The sequence below is a fragment of the Cynocephalus volans genome, chromosome 8 (assembly GCF_027409185.1).
Source record: "Cynocephalus volans isolate mCynVol1 chromosome 8, mCynVol1.pri, whole genome shotgun sequence".
NCBI classification, from domain to species: Eukaryota; Metazoa; Chordata; class Mammalia; order Dermoptera; family Cynocephalidae; genus Cynocephalus; species Cynocephalus volans.
Genome location: NC_084467.1, coordinates 30,299,916 through 30,321,848, shown reverse-complemented (window position 1 = coordinate 30,321,848; position 21,933 = coordinate 30,299,916). Strand labels below are relative to the sequence as shown.

General features: G+C 52.1%; 1 protein-coding gene across 1 annotated transcript in view; it reads left to right on the top strand.

Annotated features, from left to right (window-relative positions):
- Positions 1-21,707, top strand: part of EPHA10 (EPH receptor A10) — a 41,291-nt gene extending 19,584 nt beyond the window's left edge. The window contains exons 6-17 of the mRNA XM_063105691.1: positions 3,292-3,425; positions 6,256-6,427; positions 10,357-10,465; positions 17,146-17,207; positions 17,360-17,485; positions 18,589-18,774; positions 19,249-19,310; positions 19,545-19,748; positions 20,057-20,206; positions 20,445-20,638; positions 21,237-21,392; positions 21,593-21,707. Coding sequence (XP_062961761.1) covers positions 3,292-3,425; positions 6,256-6,427; positions 10,357-10,465; positions 17,146-17,207; positions 17,360-17,485; positions 18,589-18,774; positions 19,249-19,310; positions 19,545-19,748; positions 20,057-20,206; positions 20,445-20,638; positions 21,237-21,392; positions 21,593-21,707 — 1,670 coding nt within the window. The remainder of the gene's footprint in view (positions 1-3,291; positions 3,426-6,255; positions 6,428-10,356; positions 10,466-17,145; positions 17,208-17,359; positions 17,486-18,588; positions 18,775-19,248; positions 19,311-19,544; positions 19,749-20,056; positions 20,207-20,444; positions 20,639-21,236; positions 21,393-21,592) is intronic.
- Positions 21,708-21,933: the final 226 nt, after the last annotated feature.

Below are 21,933 nucleotides of genomic sequence, written 5' to 3'. Positions count from 1 at the left end.
CGCGTGCGCACTACTGTTCATCTGACATTATCTAAACCAGTGGTTTTCATAATTGTCTGCACACTGGAGACACTAAGAAACCTTGAAAAAAAATACTAATACCTGAGCCCCACCCCACAGAGATTATGACTTGATTACTTTGGGTTGTGACCTGTGCACGATATTTTTTTTTTATCATCGTAAAAAACACAACATAAAATTTACTATATTAACCAATTTTAAGTGTACAGTACACTAGGGTTAACTATATGCCCATTGTGCAACAGGTCTCTAGAACTTTTTCATCTTGCAAAACTGAAGCTCTATACCCATGGAACAACTCACCTTTCCTCCCTCCCTGCTTCCCCTGAAAACCATCATTCTACTTTCCGTTTCAAAGAGTTTGACTACTTTAGATACTTCTTATAAGTGGAATCATGCAGTATTTGTCTTTTTGTAACTGGTTTATTTCACTAAGCATAATGTCAAGGTTGATCCATGATATAGAATATGACAGGATTTCCTTCTTTTTAAGAACTGAATAATATACCATTGTCTGTATATACATTTTCTTTATCCATTCATCCATTGATGGTCATTTAGATTGCTTCTGCCTCTTGGCTATTGTGAATAATGCTGCAACAAACATGGGTGAGCAAATATCTCTTCAAGATGTTTTCAGTTCTTTCGGATAGACACCCAGAGGCGAGATTGCTGGATCATATGTGATGGAGTTTGGATGTGTTGTTCCCTCCAAAACTCATGTGGAAATTTGATCTCTAATGTGGCAGTGTTGGAAACTGATTGAGTCACGGGGGCGGATCCTTCATGAATGGATTAATGCTCTCCCTGGGGGAAGGGGGATTAATGAGTGAGTTCTTGCTCTATTAGTTCCCGTGAGAGCTGGTTGTTTAAAAAGACCCTGGCACCTCCTCTCTCTCTCTTGCTTCCTCTCACCATGTGATCTGCTCGTACCCACCGGCTGCCTGCCACTTTCTGCCATGAGTAGAAGCAGTCTGAGGCCCATGCCAGATGCAGCTGTCCCAGAATCGTAAGCCAAATAAACCTCTCTTCTTTATAAATTACCCAGTCTCAGGTATTTCTGTTATAGCAACACAAAACAGACTAAAACAATATGGTAATTCTACATTTTATTTTTTGAGGAAATTCCATACTGTTTTCCATAGTGTCTGCACCATTTTGCATTCCTTCCAACAGTGCACAAATGTTGCAATTTCTCTACATCCTCACCAACACTTGTTATTTTCTGTTTTTTTGTTTTGTTTTGTTTTGTTTTAATAGTGATCATCCTAACGGTTGTTAGGTGGTATCCCATTGTAGTTTTGATTTGCATTTCTCTAATGATTAGTGATGTTGAGCCTCTTTTCATATATTTGTTGGCCATTTGTATATCTTTTTTTAGAGAAATGTCTATTCAAGTCTTTTGTCCATTTTTTAATTCGGTTATTTGTTGTTGGTAATTGAGTTGTAGGACTTCTTTATATATTCTGGATATTAACTCCTTAGATATATGATTAGAAAATATTTTCTCTCATTCTGTAGTTTACCTTTTCATTCTGTTTATTGTTTCCTTTGCTGTGTAGAAGTTTTTAAGTTTGATGTAGTTTCATTTGTCTATTTTTGTTTTTGTTGCCTGTGCTTTTGGTGTCTTATCTAAGAAATTATTTCCGGAAAAAAAAAAAAAGAAATTATTTCCGAATCAATCTCATGAAGCTTTTCCTTTGTATTTTCTTCTAGGAGTTTTATAGTTTTAGGTCTATGTTCAAGTCTTTAATCCATTCTGAGTTCATTTCTGTTTGTAGTGTAAAGTGAGGGTGCAACTTCATTCTTTTGCATGTGAATATCCACTTTTCCCAGCATGATTTGGTAAAGAGACCATCTTTTCCCCATAGTACTCTTGAGGAAGATCATTTGAGCATATATGTGAAGGTTTATTTCTGGACTCTCTATTTTGTTCCATTGGTCTATGTGTCTGTACCATACTGTTTTGATTACTGTAGCTTTGTAATATGTTTTGAAGTCAGGAAGTGTGAGGCCCCCAGCTTTGTTTTTCTTTCCCAAGATGATGTTGGCTATTCATGGTCCTTTGAGATTTCATACAATTTTTAGGGGTTGTTTTTCCTGTTTTTGCAAAAGTGCCACTGGAATTTTGATAAGGATTGCATTGAATCTGTAAATCACTTTTGGTAATATGGACATTTTAACAATATTAGTATTCTACTCCATGAACACAGGGTGTCTTTCCATTTATTTGTGTTTAATTTCTTTTGGCAATGTTTTATAGTTTTCAGTGTACAAGTCTTTAGCCTCTTTGGCTAACTTTATTTCTTTTTGATGCTATTGTAAATGGGATTGTTTTCTTGGTTTCCTTTTTGAATTGTTCATGGTTAATGTATAGAAACACAATTGATTTTTGTGTGTTGGTTTTGTGTCCTGCAATTTTACTGTATTTGTTTATTAGTTTTAAACTTTTTTTGTGGAATCTTTAGGGTTTTCTACATGTAAGATCATACCACCTGTGAACAGAGATACATTTGCTTCTTCCTTTCCAATTTGGATACCTTTTGTTTCTTTGTCTTGCCTAATTGCTCTGTCTAGAACTTCCAGCATTATGATGAATAGAAGTGGTGAGAGGGAGCATCCTTGCCTTTTTCCTGATTTTAGAGGGAAAGCTTCCAGTCTTTCCTTCTTGAGTATGATGTTCACTGTGGGCTTTTCAAACATGGCCTTTATTATGTTGGGGTAATTTCCTTCTATTTCTACTTTTTTGAGTGTATTACCTCTCGACCATACCATTAACTGGTCTCCTAGCCTCTAAGTGCTCTCTTATGTCTCCAAACCACAGAAAGGATAGAAAGAGCCTGGGGAATTAGAACCAACCATCACGAGGGAAGCTGGGGTGTAGGAAGTAGTCAAGCAGCAGGAGGTCCGTCCTTTTCCCACTAGGAGGCAATGAGGGAGAGGGCCGTGGGGGGAGAGGGGCCTCACTTCTCTCTGGTCTCACACAGACTTTGCCCCTTTGGCTACACCCTTCAGGCTTCACTAGCTCCGCCCCACAGCCGCCAGGACCCGCCCCTCAGGCTCTCTAGCCCCGCCCCCTGCACTATTGGCCACGCCCTTCAGACATTCCCTAGCCCCGCCCCACATCCCCTTTGGTCACACCCCTTAGCTCCCTTAGCCCCTCCCCACAGCCCCGAGTGCCCCTCCCTTCCAGCCCCTCTCCCCGCCCCCCCAGCCCTGCCCAGGTGGAGAATCGCTCCAGGTGGAGAATCGCACGTTACTTAATTTCAGGGCCCTGGGAGGAGGATGAGATCCGCAGGGACCGGGTGGAGCCCCAGAGCGTGTCCCTGTCGTGGCGGGAGCCCATCCCCGCTGGAGCCCCTGGGGCGAACGGCACGGAGTACGAGATCCGATACTACGAGAAGGTGAGTCGGGGTCTGGGAGAGACCTGGAGCCTGCCCCTCGCCTGCCTGCTCGGCTGCTGCTTCTTCACGCCCTCTTTCTGAACATATCCACCAGTCCCCTAACTGGCCCCCAGGCTTGAGTTTCTCCTTTCTTCCTGTCCCCTCCACAGCCCGGGCTCCACGCTCCCCCCTCAAGTCTGCATTTATCACCAATCATCTCCATTTTCACCACTTTGGCCTCGTGTTTACAGTTGACAAAGAGCTTTCTCTGGGGCTGGTCCAGATTTTGTGAGGCTGAATCTTACACATGCCATTTGCTGAAGCCTTTTAAAGAAAAAGAACACAGAAATATCACTTTGTTTCAAATTTTACGGAAATGTATGACCCTGGGAGCACATGGCTAGGTCTGGTGTTGTGCTGGTAAATGTTTAACCACCAGCTTTCAGAACAATGAGTTTATGCAGTATTATAATTTTACTGATATAAAAGATGTATAACACATCATTTACAATAATAATAAAACATATGCAATACTCTTTATTGTAAACTTCAAATAGCCAATTTATTCCTGTAGGATACTTCTACTGATATTTGCTTACCTCTTGTATCCATTGTCAATCTATGGTTGCCGTTCAGTCATGATTTGACAAATGGAGTTACATGTCAATCTGCTATCTCTTTTCCCCATAAATTTATTGTCTTTAAATCTGATACGTAATCTACCATTAAACTGTTTCTCACCGGGGTGCAAACTATATTCATTAAAGTGAAACCTCTTTCAGCTTCAGCACTACATGTATCAGAACTTCATTCACTCCTCAGTGACAGAAGGGACTTCTTTGCTGCATCAGATAATAGTTTTTGAATACTAGAAGTCTGCTGAGAGCTGTGAGTTTCGGGACTGAACAGGGAATCCTGAGTCACTGCCGGGTGTATGACTTGGGTGTCCCAGAGGACAGGGTGTGCTGGCAGAGAAGGAGGACCACTGAAGAGGAGGAGCAGGCTTGGGGCAGGACAGTGAGCTTGGTTTTGCTCATGTAGCATTCAGGGGACTTGTGGGACATCCAGGTGGACTTGCAGGTCTGATGCTCAAGGAAAAGGCCTGGGCTGGAGAGAGAGAGAGAGGGTTTGGGGGCCTTCAGCATAGATGTGGTAGCTGAAGCCAGGGGACCAGAGCAGATGACCTAGAAGGGGAATATGCATGAGAAGAGTGGCCAGGTCAGAGCCCCGAAGAACCTTGATTTTTAAAATTTAATTAATTAATTAATTATTTATTTATTAAAAAAACTTTTTTTCTGGTGGCTGGTACAGGGATCTGATCCCTTGACCTTGGTGTTACAACACCATGCTCTAACCAACTGAGCCGACCGACCAGCCCAGAACACTGATGTTTAGGAGACAGCAGCGAAGGACACTGGGAAAAAGCTAGGTATGCAGCAGGCACTTAGAAAAGACTCACTGAACTCACACTTAGGGATCAGAGCATAGGCAAGAGTCTAAAGGATGAGCTGGTGGATGTTCCCAGGTCCCTAGTTAGGGAATGTGAATTTGCTGGGAACAAAAACCCTCAGAAAGAGCAACCGTTACAAAAAGGGGCTATATCTGAAAGGCTTCAGGGAAATCTCAGGGAGCTCACGGACTGGAAGTACTGCTGTGTCAATAGGCCTGGACAGATGTCAGGCAGCTCCTCCCTGGAGCCACAGTGCCTCTCATCTCCACTTCTGTCTGCACACCAGCCAGCTTGCTCTGCAGAGGGGCTTGCTCACCGCATGTCGCTGCAGCCTTACTCCCACTCCTCCCCACCGCCAGCCTGCCCCAGCCCATAGGTCCTCCAGCCATCACCACTGTCTTTCAGAAGATTGTTCAAATGCCTGGATGGGAGATTCTGATTGGCCCAGCTTGGGTCAAAGTCTGCCCTGATTCCTGTGTGCCATGGCCAAAGAACTGGGGCCACAGGATGTGGGGGGTGCCCCTCCGGGGGTGGTGGCTGTGGCAGGGGCTCTAACTCAGCGTGGGCAGAGATGAAATGACGGGAGGAGCATCTCTAGCACCTGCCATTATCAGAGGTATTGGGGTAGAGTCAGGTGCAGCATGATATGGAGCAAACAGCAGGACCTACAGGGACACAGAAGGTGTCCCCTCGAGCCTTTCTTCATGTGAACCTCACTATAAAAAGAGATAGAAACACTGACTCCTCAGGGCTGCTCTGAGGCTCCTAGGAGGTAGAGCTGGTAAAGGGTAACACTGGAGCCGGCGGGACAGGCACTCATCAGTGTTGGCTGTTATGGTCCCCACCTCCAGCTGGGGACCTTGGGCACATCTTTACCTCTCGGAGCCTAGTTTCCTTATCTGTGAAGCAGAACAAAAAAGCAAGATAATAGCTGCAGGGACAGTTGTGGAAATCAGGTGACAAGGGGAAGGAACAGCCTCATGAGCCATCAGGGGGCAGGTGTTGGGGCTCATTTTTGTATTCTTTTATCTGAGGCATCAGGACTGCTAGGGCACTGGCCCAGCTCCCCCCTGGACTGCCAGGCCCTGCTGGCTGTCATCCTGCAGTCCCTGAAAGGGAGGATCTAGTGTCTTCTCTGCAGTGTCTCATATGCAGAGGTGGGGCTATTCTCAGCTGCAAGTACCAGCGAGTGTGGGGTGGGAACTTGTGATGGAGAGAAGGGCTGGGGATCCTGTGGAAAAAATCTCTGGAGTCCCCAAGGATGATTGGGTCAGGCTCTCCCACGCAACCCACATTCACCTAAGGGCACTTCTCCTGCCTCCTGCTCCTTTTCTCCTGTCCTTCTCCCAGGAAAATGGAACTAGCTCTGGCTCTGGGCCTCACTTCTCCATCCCTCTCCAGGGTCAGAGTGAGCAGACATACTCCACAGTGAAGACCGGGGCGCCTGCAGTCACCGTCACCAACCTGAAGCCAGCTACCCGCTACGTCTTTCAGATCCGGGCAGCTTCCCCGGGGCCCTCCTGGGAGGCCCAGAGCTTCAACCCCAGCATCGAAGTGCAGACCCCTGGAGAAGGTAAGTGGTGTGTACAAGTGGACAGGGACCTGGGCAGAGAACCTGGATGGGGCTGAGGCAGAGAGACAGATAGAGGGGGAGAATTATCTGTGCAATTAAGGGAGCCTGCAGAACAGTTTAATTACAGCCTAATTAATTAATGAACTTGGAATCCACTAATGAATGCCTATTCACTGACATGAATTAGATTGGGTCCCTGTCCTGGAGAAGCTCACAGGAGAGGGGTTCATGAGCCACTATAACCCATGTCTCAGCTGGTGTCTCCCTGCCTCTTAGCACCTATCCGATGTCTTGTAGAAACATCCTGTGCCCTCACTGAAATTCTCAACACTTTCTTGGGAAGAATTTATAGAGTGTCATAGTCACCTGTTGGTGTGACCACTAAATTTTTTTTCCCATTCTGGTTCTTTCTCTCTGCCGTGATATAGACCCAAACATGGTGTACTGTGCCTTTCCCCACTAGGTCTTAGAGTGTGAAAAAGCCTTCCCTGAAGGTTAGGGGTCAAGATGGGGGTTGCACTGCAGCAATAAACAAAACAACATGAGAATTGTATGGTATGCAAATTATATCTTGATAAAGCTGTTATAAAAACAAAACAAAAGTTGAACATTAGCTATCTGTTCTTAAACCATCCCCGACTTCTCCGTGGTATTGTGCTATCTACCCCCTTCACTCCCCTCCCGTGGTTCCTCCTTTCCCCCACCCACCCCCAACTCCCTTTCACGGTGCATGCAGAGCAGTTTAGTTCTCTCTTGTCGTTCTGCCTGCTGCTAACCCAGCCCTGCAGACCTCACCTCTATCTACCCGGAGCAGCTCATCAAAGTATTTTCCTGAACAAAGGCAGTTCCCCCTAAGAGGCATTCTGGCACCAGCTGTCAAGTTAATAATTCTTTCCAACCTGCTACATGACTCTAATCCAAGATAGGACAAGCTCTGAGCCCAAAGGGAAGTGAAGATAAAATGTTGAGGGAGTTGGAGTTCTGGAAAGGAAGGCAGCACTCTTGCTCGATTTCCTGTTGGTGCCAGCCCTCGGCCAGGTGCTGGAAAGAGGAGATTAGAGCTACGTCTTGAAGGCTGGGGAACATCTGAATAAGTGGAGAGGGGCAGGGAAGGCATTTGGGGTTGAGGAAGCCATCTGAACAAAGGCTCGTGGGTTTGGCTGGAAGGAGCATGGTGGGGGCAGCAGCTGGGGCCTGGGGGCTGAGAAGGGCTGATGATTTCCATTCATCTGGTGCCTCTCAGTCAGTAGAGACTGCTCAGACGCCCAGCATTTCTGGCGGTGGCCCTGCTATGGGGGAATGGTTCTCCCAATCTGCAGAGCACTTTTTCCACTGAGCTGTGTCCCCAAATCAGGACCTTGATGAAGAGTCATCTTCACCACTGAATTAGTTATCTGTTGCTATGTACAAATTACCCCAAAATTTAGCAGCTAAAAACAACAAACATTTATTATCTCATAGTTTCTGTGGGTCAGGAATATGGGTGCCTCCTAGCTAGGTGCCATCGGCTCAGGGTCTGTCCCATGGCTGCAGTCAAGGTGTTCTCTGCGGTTGTGTTAGTCCATTCTGTTGCTCATAACAGAATACCTGAAACTGCATGATTTGTAAATAAATGAAATTTCTTACAGTTTTGGAAGCCAGGGAGTCCAGCCTCGAGGGGGTGCATCTGTTGAGGGCCTTCTTCTTGGTGGGGACTCTGTATAGAGTCCCGTGGCAACGCAGGGTGGCACATAATGGGCTGGATGAGAGCATTTGTTAATGTTCTCACTTGCTGTCTTTATGAAGCCACCAGTCCACAGCTATGATAACCCATTAAGCCATTAACCCATTACCAGGTTAATCCATTCATGAGGACAGGGCCCTCATGATCCAGTCACCTCCTGAAGGACCCACCTTTCAACACTGCTGCATTGGGGACCAGTCTTCCACATGAGCTTTGGAGCAGACAGACATTCAACCCATGTCAGTGATCATCCAGGGCTCACCTGGAGAGGAATGTGCCTCCCTGCTCAGGTCCCCCTGACGATTGCTGGAGGCATGCTGTGGCTTGCCCCACATGCCTCTCCATAGGGCTACTCAGCACAGCAACTAGACTCTTTCAGAGACTGTGAGCAAGTGGGAGAGCGAGAGGGCACCCAAGACAGAAGCCGCCGTCTCTTGTGATCTAATCTTGGAAGTGGCATCCATCACTTTTGCCATGTAGTATTCACCAGAAGTGAGTCAGTAGGTTCAGCCCACACTCAGGGGGAATGACACCAGGAGGTGGGACCCGGGAGGGCCATCTCAGAGGCTGGCCACCACAACCGTCTTTATCTCATCCCCCACTTCTGTGCACACATAGATGCCTCATTTCAGGGCCGGCCCGTGGCTCACTCGGGAGAGTGCGGTGCTGATAACAGCAAGGCCACGGGTTCGGATCCCATATAGGGGTGGCGGTTAGCTCACTGGGAGAGTGTGGTGCTGACAACACCAAGTCAAGGGTTAAGATCCCCTTACCGGTCATCTTTAAGAAAAAAAAAAGAAAAAAAAAGATGCCTCATTTCAGACACATTTGGGCAGCTCCTCTCCCCTTCTGCCACCAGCCAAACCTTGTTCCCTGTCCTCTGCCTCTGGAGCCCAGGGCTTTGAAATCCCTCCAGTTGTCATTACCATGGTGACCACTTTGGCCCTCCTGGTTCCATGGCCTTCTTGGCATCTAACTTTCCCTTCTTCTTCTGTCCCTCCTCACTTGCTCTGTGACATCCCAAAGGCAGCTCTCTGGATCCTACCTCATCTCCCAGGCCCTCAGCCCCTCCTGGCCCCACACTGTCCCTACCCAGCCACTGCAAATTCTCCCGTCAGGAACAGTCACCGGCTCTACCAGCCCTCATTCCCTGGATGTCTTGCTGCACCTGCCCTGTCAGTCCCAGCACTTGGGCCGTCCTTCTCCTGTCCCATGCTAAGGCTGCCTGCAGTGGCGGACTTTTCCAATCTTACTGGAATCTTCAGGGCCACCAGTACTTTCCCCATTTTTAATAGTGACTCCGAACCTTCACCTCTCTCAAGCACCTCCCCTCCATCCTCACCGCCAGCTCAGCAGAAGCCCTCATTCCTTTTCTGCTCAGGAAGGAAGTATCTACTGCTCCCTGGCTCCCTGTGACCCTCAGGATGAAGTTCATACTCCTTAGTGTAGCACTCAAGGCCTTCTGGGTTCTGTCCCCTCCAGTGCCCTCATCCTCCTGCCCTCTGGCCATTCTCTGCCTCCATGCAGTCTGTTTTCCAGCCACGCGGGATGACCTGCCATTTTCCAGACCTACCATGTGCATCTAAGTGTCAGCAAAAACCTGTCAATCCTCCAGGTCCAGTTTGGATGACCCCTCTTCTGGGAGCCTTCCTCCCTGGCCTTGGGAAGAAGTTATTGTGCCTCTGCTCAGCTCTGCTCATTTCTCTGTTTCTATTTTCATTCTACAGTTAAGGTTTTTGTTTCTGTCTCCCCCACGGGTCCTTGTACTCCTCCAGGGCAAGGACTCTGGCTCGTTCATAGCTGTCTCCCCAGTACTAGTGCCAGCTTGGCACATATGTTGGATGGATGGATGGATGGATGGATGGGTGGACGGGTGGGGCTGAAGGCCTAGGGTCTTCTAGACCCCTCTCTCTAAGTCTCTCATTGCCCATCTGAAAGGCATAAATAGAGGCCTGGCCCCACCTGCCTGGTTTCCTGCTCCTCTCTCTTGGAGCTGGGCTATGGTGGAGGTGCCCTGCTCTCAGAGCAGAGGAAGCTCTTGGGACTCCAGGTGCCACTGTGGTCAGTGGGCTGCCTTGGTCCCTGTGCTGCTGGGAGGCACAGGTGCTGTGGGAATCCTGCTATGAGGTGAGAACAGGAATCTGTCCTGGGGCTTGCCCAGGAGCCTGGTCCCCTGCCTGTCTCAATCTTGTGCTTTTCCTCCCAGCTATCTCAGGGTCCAGGGACCAGAGCCCTGCAGTTGTCATCACTGTGGTGACCATCTCAGCCCTCCTTGTCCTGGGCTCCGTGATGAGCGTGCTGGCTGTTTGGAGGAGGTAGGTGGCTGGTCTCCACCTGGGTGGCCCCTGGTGGGTCATGTCCTTGTGCACTAACCTGTGCTCACTGGCACCTCTATCTGCACCTGCTTTGCACACATGCAGATTTGCACATGTGAGCACACTGCTGTATAGACCCAGGCATGGCTAGTCCTGGCTCTCCCCCACTCACTGCTCATGCTGCAGCCAGCACTGCAGCTAGTTCAGCCACTCTGGGATGAAGGGGATTTAGCTCCTTAACTCATTAAATGTCAGAAGGCATCACTGAGAATGGAATCATGCTCCAGCTGTTCCAGTGTGATTAGGATTCTCCTGAGGCACTCAGAGGCCCCCCAGCCCCTGCCCCCAAGGGATCTCGAGGCCCTTGAACACAGGCAAAGGGAAGAAAAGCAGAAATTGTGTGTGTGCGTGGGAGGGGGGAGGACAGGGAGGAGAACTCATAAGCCAGAAGCCCCCCACCGCCAGCAGAAAGCAGCTTGCTGGAGAATGGGCAGAGAAAGAGGATGGGAGGAGGGGGAAAGACATAGAACTCGAGTCTGGTTGAGAGAAGATTCCAGTCCTTTTGCACACAGCAGAGGCCTCATAGCATATAGCCCTCCTTCTCCTCAGGCCACGCTGTGCTGCACGCAGAGGCATGCCAGGTGGTCCCAGGCTGGGGCTGAGGTCAGCAGATTGGAGAGGTTGGAAAGTCTGCGTGAGATGGGCTGGAGTGGGTGGAGCAGAAGAGAGCAATGTGCCCGCTGGGGAACTACATCTCAGCATGGCTCAGCGTCCTGGAACTGCATGTGGGCTGGAGGGACAGTGCGCATTCATTTGGCACTGGCCATTTGCTTGGCCTTGACTGAGGCACTGAAAGTGACTGAGGAGGAGAGGACAATATCCTGCTGGTCTGAGAGCCAACTCTGCCTGGGCCAGGTGAGTCAGGAAGGCAGGACAAGAGTAGGGAGTTCCTTCCTTAAGGAGCTTAAAGGTTCATATGCTGGACCTGTTGGAAAAGCAGAGATAGCCAGGAGCTGACAGTGTCTTGTCCCAGCTTTGTGCTTAGGGGCTCTGGGAGGCAGAAGGAGGAAAGAGAAATGAGCAAGGAGCATGTCTTCCAGGCAGAGGCTCTGCAGGACAGGGGAAGCTGCCCAGGAGTGCCTTGGAGGCAGGTGCACTACAGCAGGCAGAGTAAGCTGGTGGCGAATTTCAAAACTTACTCAGAATCATGCTGCACTGAGAGGGGGAGAATCTGCCCAGCTCAGTGCTGAGGGGTAGAGAGGCAGACTTCTCTGGCACGCATATCCCGACTTTGCAGACTGTCTGTAGCACCTCTCACCCGTCCCTGCAGCCCCTGCTCTGTGCCGTGGCCCCTCACCTCCAGTTTCCCTCCCCAGTCCGTCCTGGTTTACCCACTTCTCCCTAGATGGTGTGGTCCAGTGGGAGCTTCTCTTTTTCTTTTAACCATGAACCCTTGTCACTCCTCCATCCACTCAACCTTCCCTTCATCTCTACCGATCTTCTCTGGGTATTCCCCTCACTCCCAGAAGTCCCATCGCCAGCCTGGGTGACTTTGGTAGGCAGTGGATGGCCTGTCCCACCCCTTACCTCTCTGTTCTTTGACTTCCTCATTCCCAAGGACCTTCTCTTCTATTCCACCCAACCTCCTGGCCACCCCGCCTCAGACTGCTGCACCCCCATGTATGTGATCCGGTTCTGCTTTTGGCCTGCAGACGCCCTGTCCTTGCAGCCGACTCTCAGTCACACCTACTGCACCTGTTTTTTAGCCTCATCAATGGTCCCACAGCTTCTCTCCACCAAATCTACAAACCTGCCTGCCTCTGCACCCATCCTCCCCCTCCTTTGCTCTGGACAAGGTGCCTTCCTTCTAGCCAGGATCAGCCCTTCTACCTATGACTGAACCTCACCCCTCACCATCTTGGGAACACATTATTACTTATAATGCCCCTCTCTTCCCCACATAATAGCTAACATTTATTGCATGCTTAGAAAGCTCTTTGCAATAGTCCGGTGGGGCTGTCTTTATCATGATTTCATTAAAGAGAAAATTGAGCCACCCAGTCGCTCAGCTACTGAGTGGAGAAGCTGGGCAGCAAGTCCATGCAGTCAGATTCCAGAGCCCGTGCTGCTGATACCCTCCCATGGCCACTTCATCTGGCACAACAGCCTTTCTACACCTTCCCATTGGTATCTAAATATGATCATATCTCTCTTTTGAAAACTCCTCCCTTCATCCCTCCTCTTCGGGCCTTCATGTGACCTCTCTCCCCCTCCCCTCTTTCCTTCCCCTTTCCTCAGCTCCTGTGCCATCACTATGCCCCATTGCCCTTCTGTTTTCCTTCTACTCCTCTGGCATTTTTTTGTGGTCTCCTCTGTGGCTTTCTTATCCTCTTCCCAACCTCTAAATGTTGGGGTTCCTTAGTCTTGTTCCTAATTGCTCTTCTCAGGCTGCATCCTCTCCTTGGGCAATGCTCATGGCTCTCAAATTTGTATCTTCAGAGAAGACTTCTCTTCCAAGCTCCAGACACACACACATCTAACTCCCTTCTAACTGATCCTCCCTGCTTATTAACAGGCCCCACAAACTCAAAGGTCTAAATGGGAACTTTTCATCTCTCCATCTTGGTAAATGGCACCACCATAAACTCCTCTGGGCAACTTCTCCCTCTTCCTTCCTGCCCTCCAGCAATCTGGAAACCCTGTGGCCCCTGTCACCTTTAATATCACTTGATTCCTCTTACCTTTGTCCATGCCCATGATCACTCCATGACCTGAGCCACTACCGACTCCTGCAGGGGCAACAGCAGCCACGTCCACTCAACAGCTAGAATGGTCTTTCTAAAATGCAATTGATCTCCCCTGCCCCAACCCCCCCAGGGGCTCTCCTCTGCTCCCAGAATAAAAGCCAAAGTCTTTTTTTTTTTTTTCTTCCTTTTTTAAAGATGACTGGTAAGGGGATCTTAACCCTTGACTTGGTGTTGTCAGCACCACGCTCTCCCAAGTGAGCTAACCGGCCATCCCTATATAGGGATCCGAACCCGTGGCCTTGGTGTTATCAGCACCACACTCTTCCAGGTGAGCCACAGGCCGGCCCTAAAAGCCAAAGTCTTTTTTTTTTTTTTAAATAATTTATTTTATTTATTGAATCAAAATCGATTATACATATTTTGGGGGTTGAACATTGAGATATGTTGATTAAATCAGTATTACTAGCATATATTGTTACAAATCATAATTATTCTTTATGCCCCTTGTCCAACCTCTCCCCTTCGCCCATTCCCTCCCCCTCCCCCCTCTAATTGCCTAGATTTCTTCTCTCCTTCTGAAAGAATAATGGTTACTCTGTTAACTTGTTACCTAGATGATCTGTCCAATGCTGAGAGATGTGATCAGGTCCCCCAATATTATCATAGAGCAGATGCTTCTTCTGTCACTCTGAAATGGGTTTTGTGGAAAGAGACATCCTCTTCTTTTCTTTGTCTCTGCTGGTGACTCTTCTTATGTGAATGCACTCCAGTGGTTGGCGGACCATCTGCATGGTAGTTGTGGCGTCTAGCTGCTTTTGCAGCAGCCATGGTTATTGTGGTAACTGTGGTGGGCCACCCACGTGGGGGTGCTGTTTTTGGCATGCTCCTTGGCACTGGCGGTATGCCTGGTTGTGGGGGTGTGTTTGGTCCCCTTCTCCTTGCCTTGGGTCCCCGGGCAGGCCCCAAGGTGCTGGCATGTTGTGCCTGGTTGTGGGAGAGAGGTCCAGTCCCCTATCCATGCCTCAGGTCCCCGGGTGGTCTCCGAGGTACTGGCATGTTGTGCCTGGCTGTGGGAGGGTGGTCCGGTCCCCGACTCCATATCCTGGGTCCCTGGGTGGGCCCCAAAGCACTGGCTCAGTGTGCCTGGTTGTGGGAGGGTGGTCTGGTCCCCTTCTCCATGCCCTGGGTCCCTGAGCAGGGCCCAAGGCGCTGGTGTGGTGTGCCTGGTTGTGGGAGAGAGGTTCCAGTCCCCTTTTCCATGCCTCAGGTCCCCGGGTGGTCTCCGAGGTACTGGCATGTTGTGCCTGGCTGTGGGAGGGTCGTCCGGTCCCCGACTCCATATCCTGGGTTCCTGAGTGGGTCCCGAAGCGCTGGCTCAGTGTGCCTGGTTGTGGGAGTGTGGTCTAGTCCCCTTCTCCATGCCCCAGGACAGTGGGTGGGCCCAGAGGCTCTGGCTTGGTGTGCCTGGTTGTGGGAGAGAGGTTCCAGTCCCGTTCTCCATGCCTCAGGACTCCAGACAGGCTCTGAGGTACTGGTGCAGTGTGCCTGGTTATGGGAGAGAGGTCCAGTCCCCTTCTCCATGCCTCGGGTCCCTGGGTGGGCCCTGAAGCACTGGCGTGGTGTGCCTGGTTGTGGGAGACAGGAACATTCCCCTTCTCCTTGCCCTGGTTCCCTGGGTGGGCTCCGAGTTGCTGGCATGTTATGCCTGGCTGTGGGAGAGAGGTCCAGTCCCCTCCTCCATGCCCCAGCTCCCCAGGTGGGCTCTGAGGTGCTGGCATGTTGTGCCTGGTTGTGGGGGGGTGGTCCAGTTCCTGACTCCATACTCTGGGTCCCTGGGTGGGACCCAAGGTGCAGGCTCAGTGTGCCTTGGAAGGTGGTCCGGTCCCCTTCTCCATTCCCTGGGCAGGGCCCAAGGTGCTGGCATGGTGTGCCTGGTTGTGAGAGGCTGGTCTGGTCCCCTTCTCCATGTCCCGGGACCGTGAGTGGGCCCCGAGGTGCTGGCTTGGTGTGCCTGGTTGTGGGAGAGAGGTCCAGTCCCCTTTTCCATGCCTCAGGTCCCTGGGTGGGCCCTGAAGCACTGGTGTGTTGTGCCCATTTGTGGGAGAGAGGACCATTCCACTTCTTGCCCCAGTTCCCTGGGTGGGCTCCGAGTAGCTGGCATGTTGTGCCTGGTTGTGGGAGAGAGGTCCAGTCCCCAACTCCATACCCTGGGTCCCTGGGTGGGCCCCAACGTGCTGGCTCAGTGTGCCTGGTTGTGGGAGAGAGGACTGTTCCCCTTCTTGCCTCAGGTCCCCAGGCAGGCCCCAAGGTGCTGGCGTGGTGTGCCTGGTTGTGGGAGGGGCATCCGATCCTCTTCTCCATGCTTCAGGTCCCCAGGCTGGCCCTGATGCACTGGTGCAGTTTGCCTGGAAGTGGGATTGGGGTCCAGTCCCCAGATCCAAGCCTCCAGTTCCCAGGCAGGCCCCAAGGTGCTGGTGGTGTGCCTGGCCCAGAACTAATTTTTTGTCCTTTGCTTCTAACACGGGGGAACTTCCTGTGGGAACCGGTACTTGAGCTGTGTGGTTGTTTAAATTGCTACTTTGCTGCTGTTTCCCTAGGGAAGGCTTTTTGTGCAGCTCAGGGTTTAATGGTTGACCTTATAGGTACTTCCAGCTCTCCAGAGACCCGGTGGATCTGTATTCTGTAGAATCTCTGATCTGGGCCTGAGTTTTTTCGTCAAACTGCACCCCATGCAATTCTGCATTCCTGACCAGTCTCCTCTGAGTGGTCCTGTACTGATTGGGGGGCAGATCAGCTGTCCTTGCTGTGTCCCAGTGTTCACCTGGTGGGCCTGTCTCCCCCACTGCCCGTGCTCCAAACACTTCCCATTCGACGGGCCCTGTGCCGGTCCCTTGCAATGACTCAATGGCCTCTGAATGGCTCCCTTTTTTCAGTTGTTCTGGCTCCTCACTCCTGCATGGATCCATGGGAACCCTATTAGTGGTCTTGCTGTCTTGGGGCCCTCTTCTCTCCTGCTGCCTCCAAGCAACTCCATCTGGATGGCACAGCTGTGGCTTCTGCTGGCTCCTGCTCCGTGCACTCATCAGCTCGAGCCTTAAAGCAGCCACAGCCTGAAACGCTCAAAGCAGCTTTTTCTTTCTGTCATCATAGTTTCTCCAGCCTTCATGAACTCCATAGGTCTCTCTTCCTCCAGCGGCCCTGGCTTGGCTGATGTTACATTTTTATAGTTGTAAATTGGTTGATCTGTGGGAGAGAGTGACGCTGTGAACCATCTATTCCGCCATCTTGATTGGATCTCTTCAAAAGCCAAAGTCTTTATCTGGGCCAGCAAGTCTCTCTCTGCCTTAGGGGGCTCCAATGCCAGCATGTGGCTTTGTTGATTCTGATGCAGTCCTCTGGTCCACAGCTGCCTCTGTCTCAGAAAGCCATCCTTGATGGCCCTGGACCAGGTCATGTGTCCCCACAGTGCACTGCCCTTCTGGTTTGCTGGCACCTGCAAGTAGGCTTGTGGTTAACTCTCCCTGTTAGTTTTCCTGACTAGACCAGAAGCTGCCCCTGACTGCAGGGTCTGTTTTATCCGTTCTCTTTCACCAAACTGTGGGCGGGGGCACCTTAGGCTTAAAGTCAGGGGTGTGGATTTGGGTGCTTCTGGAGTTGCAAGAATTTTCATTGTGTCTCAAAGTGAAAACAATTAGGAATGTTGGCGGTGGCAAGGGGTTAGGTCTGGGGCTAGGGTGGTATGTGTGCTATGGGGAGGAGGTTGTCAAACTATGGAGATGCTTTCAAACCAGCAGGACAAGAAGGTCTCTCCCTGGGGGCACAGACCTTGTTTTTTGAAGGGACAAAGAGGTACCACCCTTGGTGCTGGTGAAATAGGAAGGGCTGGGGGGGACTTGGCTGAAAGAATGACTGCACACACAACCCCTCCCCCAGGCCCTGCAGCTATGGCAAAGGAGGTGGGGGCACCCACGATGAAGAGGAGCTGTATTTCCACTGTAAGTGTTCTGGCCTGGCTGGGGAGGGGTGGCCTCCCCTTACCTCACTCCTCAGCTCTCTTCCTCGCTGCATTTGCATAACCCCCCTCTCCCACCCCAGCGATGGAGGCCCCTTTCCTCAGGCTCATCTCTTTCTCTCCCTGCATTCCCAGTCAAAGTTCCAACACGTCGCACGTTCCTGGACCCCCAGAGCTGTGGGGACCCGCTGCAGGCTGTGCATCTGTTTGCCAAGGAGCTGGATGCGAAGAGCGTCACGCTGAACAGGAACCTCGGAACAGGCAAGCTGGGCATTCAGGAAGCCTTGTCTCCACCGGAAGCCCCGCCTCTAGGCCCCACCCACGCCACAAGCCACGCCCCAGCCCCAGCCACGCCTCCACGCCTTCCCCACCTCTATTTTCTAAGCCCGCCTCCACCCAAGTCCCCGCCCCGTGTCTAGAAACCCCTCCTCCACACCAAGCCCGACCTCCACCCAGGAAATCGCTCACCCACCATATTCCAGGGAAGGGGATGCCATAGGGGTTTGTGGCTCTGCCTTTCTACCCTCTCCAGGTCCTCAAGGTCACTCTGAGACTTCTCCATTCAGGCCCTTTCCGGGTTGACCTCTGCAAACTGCCACTGGCAGTTTAGTCTCCAGCCTTCTTGGAGCAGTGGGGAGGGCCTTTGCAAGCTTGGGGACCAGACACACCTGAATTCTAGTTCTGGCTCTACCACTGACCAACTGACCAGGGGCGCATCCCTCCTCTGCTCTGAGCCCCAGTTTCTCATCTGCAAAATAGGGATGAGATCTACCTTATAGGAAGCTGATGTGGGGATTTCGCAGGACTCAGCACAGGGCATGCCCATAGTAGGTGACCCTACCCACAGTAGGTGACCCATAGTGACCCTCTAAGGGTCACTCTCCTGCCTGACTTTCTCCCTGTCTGTAAACCCTCAGCCTCCTGTGCTCAGAGAAGGCGACTGCTTTGTTCAGAGGCCTGACACTATGCCCTGACACTGCTGCCAGACCCTCTGGACAGAAGCCAGAAAGGGGCAGTGGGACAGAATAGATGTCATTGTCATCTGTCCTGGGTCACACTGGGTTTAATGACCTTTGATGTGCTGGCATGTGCAATGTCCTCTCTTTGAGGCTTGGAAACCTCCTGCTGAGGTGGGCAGGGAGGAATCCTTATTTCACAGAGAAGGAAACTGAGTCCAAGAGAGGGAAAGAGGTGAAGCCCCAAGTCACCCTGCTGCTATACTCAGTTTATCAGGTTTGAACTCAGAAGCTCTGAGTCCCAGGCCAGAAACAGCCCATGATCCAGAGTCGCTTTCTCAGCTCAGCCTGCCTGATTGGCCAGGGAGGTGGCCTCCAGGGGGTTTCTGAGGTGCTGTTTCCCCACAGGGCGGTTTGGGGAGGTGTGCTATGGCTGCCTGCAGCTCCCTGGCCGCCAGGAGCTGCCCGTGGCTGTGCACACGCTGAGGGATGGCTGCTCCGACTCGCAGAGGCTCAGCTTCCTGGCCGAGGCCCTCACCCTGGGCCAGTTTGACCATAGCCACATCGTGCGGCTGGAGGGTGTCGTCACCCGAGGTAGGTGCTGCACTTCCTGCTGCCTGGCCCACAGGGATGGGGGTGGAAATGGTAGGGTGGGAGGGGGTGCTCCTGTACCTCCAGGCTGTTCCCTCAGCCATGGGGGGGAACCCCAGCCAGGGGCCTCAGCGTGCTTTCACCAACTCAGGGGGCCCTCTCCTGGAGTGGCCATTCTGACCCGGGATGACCCTTCTGACTTGTAGTGACACCCTGAGGGGTGGGTCACATTGACCTGGGGTGATCTTTCTTAGCAAACTTGCAGCTCCTGACCTTGGCCTTTGTCCCCCTACAGATGCCTCCTCTTTTGTTCCTTGGCACAGGGGATTCTGGGCCGGGCAGGAGGTGGCAAGACTGGGGAGCTTGGCCTTGGTTCTGGCTATCTAGATGCAGTCTGGGGCTCCAGTGGGGGGATGTGCACACACACAGGGTGGAGCAGGCACCCGAGCATGTGTGTGTTCCCATCCCTGGGCATAGGAAGCACCCTGATGATTGTCACTGAGTACATGAGCCACGGGGCCCTGGATGGCTTCCTCAGGGTGAGTGGCCTGGGCCCTGGTTGTGGGGGTGGGTACTGATGACTACATTATTCTTGGTCCCTCATTTTTCCCTTTGGTGGGGCTTGGAATTAGTATCATTCCCACTAGCAGGCTGCCCTGGTGGTCACAGGGTAAACTGAATCCCACAGAGGCTAAGTGACTTCTCTGGTGTCACACCACACCAGAGGATCTGAGTGCACAGCCCCTGCCTCCATCCCCTCCTTGCCCCCACAGAGGCACGAGGGGCAGCTGGCAGCCGGGCAGCTGATGGGGTTGCTGCCTGGGTTGGCGTCAGCCATGAAGTATCTGTCAGAGATAGGCTACGTCCACCGGGGCCTGGCAGCCCGCTGCGTGCTCATCAGCAATGGCCTCATCTGCAAGATCTCTGGCTTTGGGAGGGGGCCCCGGGACCGAGCAGAAGCTGTTTACACCACCATGGTGAGGGTTCCCTTCCCCAGCTGGGCTGCCTGTCCCCGTGTTGCCCGTCACGCTGCCCTGGAGTCCCTCGCTCCCCACTTCTGCTATTTCCCTGCTGTGTCACAGTCACTCCCCCACCCTGTCCCTCCACCCAGTTGGTCCCGAATAAACACCAGAGTGGACACCACCCTGTGGTCAGTGGGCATGCCTTCCCCTGACATGAAGCTGGGAGTCGGGGTTGCCTGGGGGTGACAGGTGGGGCTGGAGCTGGGGCTCTGTGGGGTGCGCATGACTCATCTACTCCCTGCCCTGACCTGCCTACTGTGCAGAGTGGCCGGAGCCCGGCGCTGTGGGCTGCCCCTGAGACGCTTCAGTTTGGCCACTTCAGCTCTGCCAGTGATGTGTGGAGCTTTGGCGTCGTCATGTGGGAGGTGATGGCCTTTGGGGAGCGGCCCTACTGGGACATGTCTGGCCAAGATGTGAGTGACCTGTGGCTCCAGCTCCTTAACTTCGGATCCTCTTTCCCTCTAACTTCAGGCACTAGCTCCCTGACCTCTGCCCATTAACCCTTGACCTCCTAGCTCCAGGCTCCTCCTCTTCTCTGTCTACGTCCGATCCTACCTGGCCATTACCTGAGTCCTTCTTGAGTTGGTGTGTGTGTGTGTGTGTTGGGGGGACCTAAAGCCTCCTCTCTGCTTGATCTCCCCCACGGCCCAGGTCATCAAGGCTGTGGAGGATGGCTTCCGGCTGCCACCCCCCAGGAACTGTCCCTCCCCACTGCACCGACTGATGCTTGACTGCTGGCAGAAGGACCCAGGTGAGCGGCCCAGGTTCTCCCAGATCCACAGCATCCTGAGTAAGATGGTGCAGGACCCAGAACCTCCGAAGTGTGCTACAACCAGCTGTCCCAGGTACATTTCTATCTGTCCCCAACCAAACCAGATTCAGCCATCCTCTCACTATCCATGAATGGCCTCCCCATGTGTCCCAAGTACACCTCCCCCAGCTGTACTCCCCCACCTATCCATGTACAGCTGCTCACCACTTCTCCCAGATAGATCTGTTACTCTCACCTGCCTCAGGTACCTCTCACCGCACATCTGTCTTAGTCTCTTCTGCTTGTCCTGGATTTTGCCCCCCATATCCCAGGTACAATGACCACTGACTGGATAAATATATATAGTAATAGTTCTAAGAAATTTGCAGTTCCAGTAAATAAAATAAGTGAAATTAATATTAGTTGTTCCAAACACGGGTCACCTCCCATCCTGTCCTAGGTATATCCTAACCCAGGATTGTTCCAGATAGTCCTAGTACCTTTAACTGGCTCGGCTCTCCACCTGCCTGAGTGTCTTGCAAGCTTCACCTCTCTGGGAATGCATAGGACCCCCCATGTGAGCCAGGTGTAGCCCTAGGGCTTGGTTGCCCTTCCTTTCCCCTGTCTTTCCCAGTGGGCCTTTCCTCAGGAGATCCCAGCTGTCGATTGGCCACAGCTCCTCTGATCCCCAGGCCTCCTACCCCCCTGGCGGACCGTGCCTTCTCCACCTTCCCCTCTTTTGGCTCTGTGGGTGCGTGGCTGGAGGCTCTGGACCTGTGCCGCTACAAGGACAGCTTCACTGCAGCTGGCTACGGAAGCCTGGAGGCCGTGACTGAGATGACTGCCCAGTGAGTCTAAGGAATCAAGGTCAAGGCCTGGGGCTTGGGAAACCCAGGGTCCCTGCCCCTGCCTATATGGGAGGAAGCCCTAGCCTGTCCTGATTCTGGGGCCTCCCCTGTTCAAAGGAAGGGAGGGAGAGCAGAGGACCTGTGTGGGAGGAGCAGCAGATGGGGCTGAGCAAATCTGGTCTGACCAGCCCTTGTTCCAGGGACCTGGTCAGCTTGGGCATCTCTTCAGCTGAACATCGAGAAGCCCTCCTCAGTGGGATCAGCGCCCTGCGGGCACGGGTGCTCCAGCTGCAGGGCCAGGGGGTGCAGGTGTGAGCAGGCTTCTGTTCCTCCAAGGCCGGACCCCAGAGGGGGTCCAGACCCCAGCCCTGCCAAGGATTCTGGAGCTGTGCCCCACCTGTGTGGGAGTGAGCAAGCTCTTTCTCCTTCTGGGCCCAACGCTGGTTTGGGGCCATAACATCCCCGTTTCACTGCCTGCTCCTCCCGTTTCCCTGATCCCAAGACCTTGGTTACTCAGGTCCCTGGAAAAGAGGTCCCAATC